At 38.3% G+C, this 7,528-nt stretch overlaps 1 protein-coding gene across 1 annotated transcript; it reads left to right on the top strand.

Annotated features, from left to right (window-relative positions):
* Nucleotides 1-510: 510 nt before the first annotated feature.
* LOC308696686 (interferon-induced very large GTPase 1-like) lies at nucleotides 511-4,929 on the top strand (the record flags this gene model as incomplete). Its single annotated transcript, XM_081375582.1, has 1 exon — nucleotides 511-4,929. One exon carries the CDS (start codon nucleotides 511-513, stop codon nucleotides 4,927-4,929), a length of 4,419 nt encoding a protein of 1,472 aa, XP_081231708.1.
* Between the last annotated feature and the right edge of the window lie 2,599 nt (nucleotides 4,930-7,528).

Genomic DNA, 7,528 nt, shown 5'->3' with positions numbered 1-7,528 from the left:
GGAAAAGTATTTAAACCAAAAATTGCTAAGTAAATGGCAGCTAAAATCTTGTTACCAGTTAACCAACACTATGCAGACTTTTTTACTGTAGAATGAATATTTTCTTTCTTTTTTTCTTACAAGATAAAACCACAATTATTGAAGAGAAGATGGACAACACAGCCACAAAAGACAAAAGAAAGAAACATAGGGTAAGTGCTACTGTATGTGAAGTGTAAAGCAATATAAGAAACCGGAGACACTGTTGGAAATCCATTAGTTTATTTAGGCAGACAAAGTGCTGCCTCTCATGTACAGTTGCTTTTTATTCACACATGAGGCTGATGTGAAGTTGAAGCTGTGAAGTTACAACATGAAGTTGTTTTATAATAATATACAAGTTATTGATCATATCTGACTATGGTGCTTGCAAGTCTATTTGCAGACAATATGTTGTTAGAAAACTTTTCAATTTGCAGCTCTTTGTACTGTCATATCTATACAAAAATGTGACATAAGAGTAAAACTGTCATGCTTATTTTACAGGCCAAAACAGCCAAAGACCCTAGTACACAAGATGTGGGAAAAGAAGTGGAGGAACTTTTTCAAAGACTTAAACTTGAAGTCAAGAGAAACAAACTGAGAGCTTCAGATGTTCTTCGGATAACTGCAAAATCATTACAGTCTCATGGGTCTTGTACTGAGGAGGAACTGGTTCATATGTTTTTACAAAAATTACTGATGATGAACTATAAAGCAAGGAGTATCACGGTTACAGATACTACAAAGCAACACAAAGAAAAACAAAAAGCCCAACAACCATCTACAAACAATGATGATGCGTTTAGTGCACTTTTTGGAAAAACATCAACGTCTAATATAAGAAAGAGCAACACAGACCCCATTCACCCAATGGATGTTCAGATGGCCGTGTTTCATTGTGCTGATGGTTTCCTGAAGCAGATGATGGTCACTAAACTGTCCCAGTGCCGGTACGCGCTGCCTCTGCTTGTTCCTGATCCATTCACTCATCAGATTGAGTTCCCTGTCTGGACATTTAGAGAAATTAACCAGAGCTGGAAAATAAAAAACAACAACAAAGAAATCATCAGTCAAATCCAGCCGATCTACAAGGCAGAAACTCCAATGGTGTTTTTCTTCAGGTTTGGCCCAGTGTCCTCATCCAAGTCTGAGCTGATGAACAAGCTGATCAATGAGAAACACGACACGTTCTTCAACAGGAACTGCCCAGGCAGCAGCAGAACCCGAGTCCTGATGGATGGAGTGGTGGAGATCGCCTGGTTCTGCCCCTCTGAGACATATGATGATAAATTCACTGAACGCGTTGCATTCTGTAATCTACACGGTGATGCAGGAGACCATGAGAAACAGATGCATAAAATGACTAAAATGGCCTCAGTCAATGTTGTTGTTTTACCACAACTAAGAAGAAATCACAAAAGTGCAGAAAAAATCCAAAAACTCTTCGAGGACCCAAAGCCACTGATTTGCCTTCTTCCTGAGGATGATTCACCGTACACCGAGGTGGGGATTGGAAAATATAAAATTGGTTTGAAAGACAGAGGTCAAGCAGAAATATCTAAAGATCTCAGAGAAGCTATTACAGATAGCCTCTCATTTTCATCTTCAAAATCACCTTCCACTTTCAGACTTGAAAATTTGGCCAAACATTCAGACATCACAGTAGATCAGGAAGATGTTGATGACTGCAGAGAAGGAAGAGAAGCAGCTCAAAAAATTGTGAGACTACTGGAGAAAAAAGATCTGACAAAAATTAAAGAATCATTTCTGCCCTGTCAGGGAAAACTGTGGCATCAGTGGTGTCAGAAGAATAAAGAACTACATCGACCACAAGGGGATGTCACAGAAATGGAAATCAGTAAAAAAAAAACTGAGATGATAAAACTCCGTGAACAGCAGCATAAATCTGACATAAGTAGGTTCATACATTTATTCGTGGAACAAATGAACTCAGATGCTGAAAATAAGTCAACATTTTTTCTTAAATGGCTCAGAATCCTCCTGGATGAATATACCTCCACTGACCTTTCAAAACTACATCATGAGTATGATGAAAAGTGGTCAAACATCTTAAAACTGAAAGAAAATCCTGACGAATCTGAAAAACTCAAGCCTGAACTTCTGGAACTATCTGAGAAACTTCAAGCTGCGGCCTTTGGTTTGGAGCACATCCTCAGAGAAATAGGACAGATTTATGAATCATGTTTATCTGTGAAGAAGAACAAGAAAGACCTGCAGATTGACTATTATTCTCTCCCGGGTCTTGCAGCACAGATGATGACCTCTGGATTTCCACTGGAGCTGATGGATGGAGATGCTGGCCATGTTCCTCTGGTCTGGGTCACTGCTGTTCTAGAAGAACTCATCCAGGGACTGGGAGACCAGAGAGTCTTTGTTCTGTCCATTTTAGGGATTCAGAGCTCTGGGAAATCCACCATGCTGAATGCCATGTTTGGACTGCAGTTTGCCGTCAGTTCTGGCAGGTGCACCAGAGGAGCTTTCATGCAGCTGGTCAAAGTGTCAGACAAGATGAAAAAACAGATGAACTTTGACTATATTCTGGTTGTTGATACTGAGGGACTTCGTTCTCTAGAACTGGCAGGAAGATCAACAAGAGATCATGACAATGAATTGGCCACATTTGTTATTGGCCTTGGAAATTTGACATTGATCAACATCTGTGGAGAAAACCCCACAGAGATGCAGGACATTCTTCAGATTGTTGTTCAGGCCTTCTTGAGGATGAAGGAAGTAAATCTGTCTCCCAGCTGTGTGTTTGTGCATCAGAACGTTTCAGACGTCACAGCTGAAAAAAATACCATGGACGCAAGGAGACGACTGCAGGAGACACTGGATAGGATGACCAAACTCGCTGCAGAAGATGAAGTCTGTAATGCAGAACGTTTCAGTGATGTCATTCAATTTGATGTACAGAAGGATGTGAAGTACTTTGCTCAGCTCTGGGAGGGCAGCCCACCAATGGCACCACCCAACCCTTCATATTGTGAAAATGTTCAAGACCTTAAGAAAACTATTCTTTCTTGTGTTTCAAAATCAAATGTCATGAAGCTGACAAACATCAAAAATCATATTAAAAGTCTCTGGGATGCTTTACTGAACGAACACTTTGTATTCAGCTTCAAAAATGCTCTGGAGATTGCCACATACAGAAAACTGGAGACAGAATACAGTAAGTGGACCTGGAGTCTTCGGAAGGCCATGCTGGAAACTGAAAACAGATTACAGAACAATATAGAAAATGAAGCAATCAATGTGGTTGAGGAAAGAGATCTTCAAGAGGAACTAAATGTACAAAGTACAGAAGTGAAGAAATCTATGTCAGAATTCTTTGAGAGAGACAGCAATGCCAATATTCTGATTCAGTGGAAAAAATCTTTCGAAATAAAAATCTCACACATACAGGAAAACATTGTTAGGGAAACAAAGTCGAAATTGAATGAGGTGCTACAGCAGCGAGTCCTAAAGAAAAAGATTGATGCTCAGAGGACACAAAAGGAAAACGCTCTGCTTGAGAAGGCCAAAGATCTTGCCTTAACTCTCAAAGACCAAGCAAATAATTATGCGTTACTGCATTTTTATGTATTTTGGGAAAAATGTGTATGTGAGATTAAGAAAGACAAACCTCAAGGCACAGACCTTGACATTTTAAAAGATACGATGGAGGTACTCGGTGACACCAATGAAAGTTTCGCAGACCCCTCTATGAAGAACAAAAAGTGTGACATTTTCACGATGTCAAACTATTCAGAGTATGTGATTCAAAAACAGAAGAAATTTCTTGCAAATCCATTCGGATTTACTTGCTCTCTGTCTAAAGAGGATCACACTCAAATCCAAACCTTAATTTCAGATATTGCAGAGCAAGCAAAAAAAAACATCATGTCAAAAAACATTGCAAGGATGGGCTACAATAAAAGTTACATTCAAGAACTCAGTGATTTAATCAAAGCAAAATTAACAGAATATGAGGGAAAACAAAAAGAGAAATATGTGTTCAAGAAACACTTCTTCAGTGATTTGGTCCTTGCCATATTGCACACAGTAAAACCGATAATCATGGAACAGCACAACATTTTCAAGCAAGCCAATGATCCTGTTCTCTATTTTGCAAAAAAAAGAGGAGAATATTACAGTATTTTCCAGAAATACTGCCAGGGGGCAACATCAGCTACGATCATAGGTGAGATCATCTGTAACAAACTTAAAGAACCCATTGAGCAGAGCGTCTACAAAAAAACTGCCCGAGATTTGGCTGATGAAATGAGGGCAAACTGTGAATCATTGAATGGAAACAGATCTAATCTGGAGAAACACATCCTGAAGAAACTGGCAGAAAAGGAGGATTTTGAGGCATACAAAACATACATTAATAATCCCAAAAAGCACTTCCAGAGTTTCATCAGAAAGAAAGTCAGTCAGTACATCACTGCTAAGTTCGACACCAGTGTTCTGCCCAAGATGAGCGATGATTTAAGACAGAAGGAGAAGCGGATCGTAGAAGCAGCGAAGAGAGCAACTGAAGAGGTTAATAAAAAACATGGAGATGCTGATCTCTGGTTGAAGACTTTCACTCTGATGTTATCAGATGTGCTGATATTCTCTGAGAATGACCTCAGAGGAGTTAGTCGTGATGATGTTGATGTAAAACACGTAGAAGAGGAAATAATAAAGAAAATTCCTTCTATAATATCTGGCATTGGCAAGAAATTAAGTAAAGAATCTTTTCCATCAAAGCTGGATTATAAGGACAGGCCCGATGAGATACTAAATGAACACCTCTGTCAGTGCTGTTGGGTTCAGTGTCCGTTCTGTAAAGCCATTTACACCAACACAACAGAAGACCACGATCCACAACCGCACAGTGTTCCTTTACATCGAATTAATTGATTGAATGGGTGGCATTATAGAGGAATACAAGATCAGGATGCTACTGAGAGTTTAGACTAATACATCTGAACAAACAGTCATTTTTATTCTTTGATTTAAGTATTTTTGAATAATATTTTAGTTCAAGTCAGAACACCTTTGTAGAAAATGCTAGACTGTTAGAAAAAGTTCTAAAGCTTAATAATTAAATGCATAAAGCTAATCATTAAATGCAACTAAACTCTTCTGTATAATATGGAGTTCTGAATTTATGCTTTTGATAAGAAAATAGTTTTTGCATGCTTATTTGAAACTTTAAGAGGATTTTTTCCTTATATCATTGTTAGCAATAATTAGTTCTTAAATGTATACAAAATACTTCATAAATGTGTTATATACTACAGCAAACAGGAGATTTGAAACTCCTGCAATGTCAGAGTCTGACCATGAATTATTTTGTGACTTTCATAATTATGCCAAGACAAGGGCCTAAATAATAATGCCTGTGTCCTATTTCACCTATGATATAAAAGAAAACTGTCTAACAAATGTATCAAAATGATGTCAGTTCTGAATAAAGGTCAGATTTAAATTCTTTCAAGTGCATTTTGTGCCTGATTGCAGATCACATCCACACACCCCTGGAATCAAAGCTTTAAGTGATCGAATAACAATCTGATTGCTCTTGACCACATTAAAAGCCAGGTGTAAAAAAACACATTTGTAGTTGTTAAGATACAGTTGTTCTGTAAATAGAAATGTGTTTTGTTATTCACATTCAGCTAATATGTAAGAGGTTAACTTATTAAATGGTTAGAAAAGTGGGTCATAAGTATTTCAAACTTGAGTATGAGGATCATAGAAATATTTCAATTTGAGTAAGTTATCTACTTTGTTTCTCTTCATTAAATAGTTTGACTGAAGTTTCTCCAATTAAAACACACTATACTACAAATATATGCTTGTTTACTTTGTGCATTTTTTTTACTTTAGCTTTAATTGAGCCCAATTGCCGCAAAACTAGTGTCTGCACTAAAACCAAAGATTGTCTTATTGTTCCATTCCATGTCTTATTATTATGTGTACCAAAAAACATATACCCTGCTGATGCCCGGGATAGTTGCTAATTTCCTGACCAATGATTTATGAAAATTATTTAAATCCTGATGCTTTTCCATTTTGACTATGGCTCATTTCCCCCCCAGGAGTATAGCCTACCAGTTATGGCCAGAGAGGATGGTCAGCACAATTCCCATGATTGGCAATGTTCAAATTCACATCTGAGGGTATAAGACGCCTGCATGTTGGGGTCTCCATCTGGCTACCTGGTTGATGCAAAGACAGATCCTGCAGTAACGCAACCTGTGGAATGATGGAAGGCATTTTCTATTTACTAAACTAGTTCCAGTGAATGGCATTAATCATTTCAAAGAAGATGAACAGATTTTATAGACAACTGAAAAAATGATTTAGTATGCCAAGCATTTAAAAGAGAAGGAACAGTTAGCGTGATTAACTGAAACACAGATGTTCGGAGGATGCTGATCTTCTTCAACACCGACGCTCTCACAATTTGCTTTAATGTCAGGCGCTCTGGCTCCCGGCAAACATGTGACTATGGTGGCGGGTGTTACTATTTTCAAAAAGAATCGCCAGTAACTAGGGCACATTCAACAGGATTCACAGTGGGTGTTTCACTGAGTGGGGAGAATCTATTTGTTATGGTAATCGGAACAGAAGAGCGGTGTTTTGTCCCGCGACTACATAGCCCCTGCTGCACGGGCTCTACAGCCGGAACCGAACAATGTAAAGAGTTCACTAAGCTAGTCGCATCCAAAGCAGTATCCCACCTATATATATCCAACCTATATAAAAGGAATCAGCATAGAGGTGGTAGAGCAGTATAAATATCTGGGTACTGTGATAGACAGTAAACTCAAATTTGACATAAACACAGAGAAGATCTGCAAAAAGGGACAACAACGATTGTACTTCCTAAGGAAGCTTAACTCTTTTAATGTTGATATGGTTATTCTGTCTTTATTTTATAAATATTTTATTGAATCTGTCCTGACTTTTGCTTTTATTGCCTGGTATGGGGGCATCAGCCTGAGGGAGAAAAAATAACCTCAGCCACATTGTGAAGGTGGCTGGTAAGTTAATAGGCTGTCCACAGGTTTCCTTGACAAATATTTATGAGAGGCAGGTTATGAGGAAAGCAGATGCCATATTGGACTGTGTAAATCACCCCCTTCATTGTTATTTTGAGGTCCTCCCCTCAGGCCGGAGATTCAGAATCCCTTGTTTTAAGTCCAATAGGACAAAGAACTCTTTTATACCTAGTGCAATTCGCACTAAATTTGCACAATTCTTTGACCTAGATGAGTAGTAGAGTAACAAAGTTTTTAATTAGTAGTTTGTGTTGTTAATTCGTATGTGTATGTGGTGTTTACCTGTTGTGCTACCTGTATGTTTACCTCGCTGTAAGACAAGTTTCCATTAGGGGACAATAAACTGAAACTGAACTGAACTGAGTATCTAAAGCCCTTGCACTCTACTATCCTCAATTAAAGTTTGGATGCGTGTCCCTAGTTCTGAAATCTTCTCTGTAAGCCTATCT

Source organism: Scardinius erythrophthalmus (genome assembly GCF_964197995.2).
Source record: "Scardinius erythrophthalmus genome assembly, chromosome: 9".
Lineage (NCBI taxonomy): Eukaryota > Metazoa > Chordata > Actinopteri > Cypriniformes > Leuciscidae > Scardinius > Scardinius erythrophthalmus.
The sequence above is the reverse complement of the archived record's forward strand: the minus strand, read 5'-3'. Positions and strand labels throughout refer to the sequence as shown.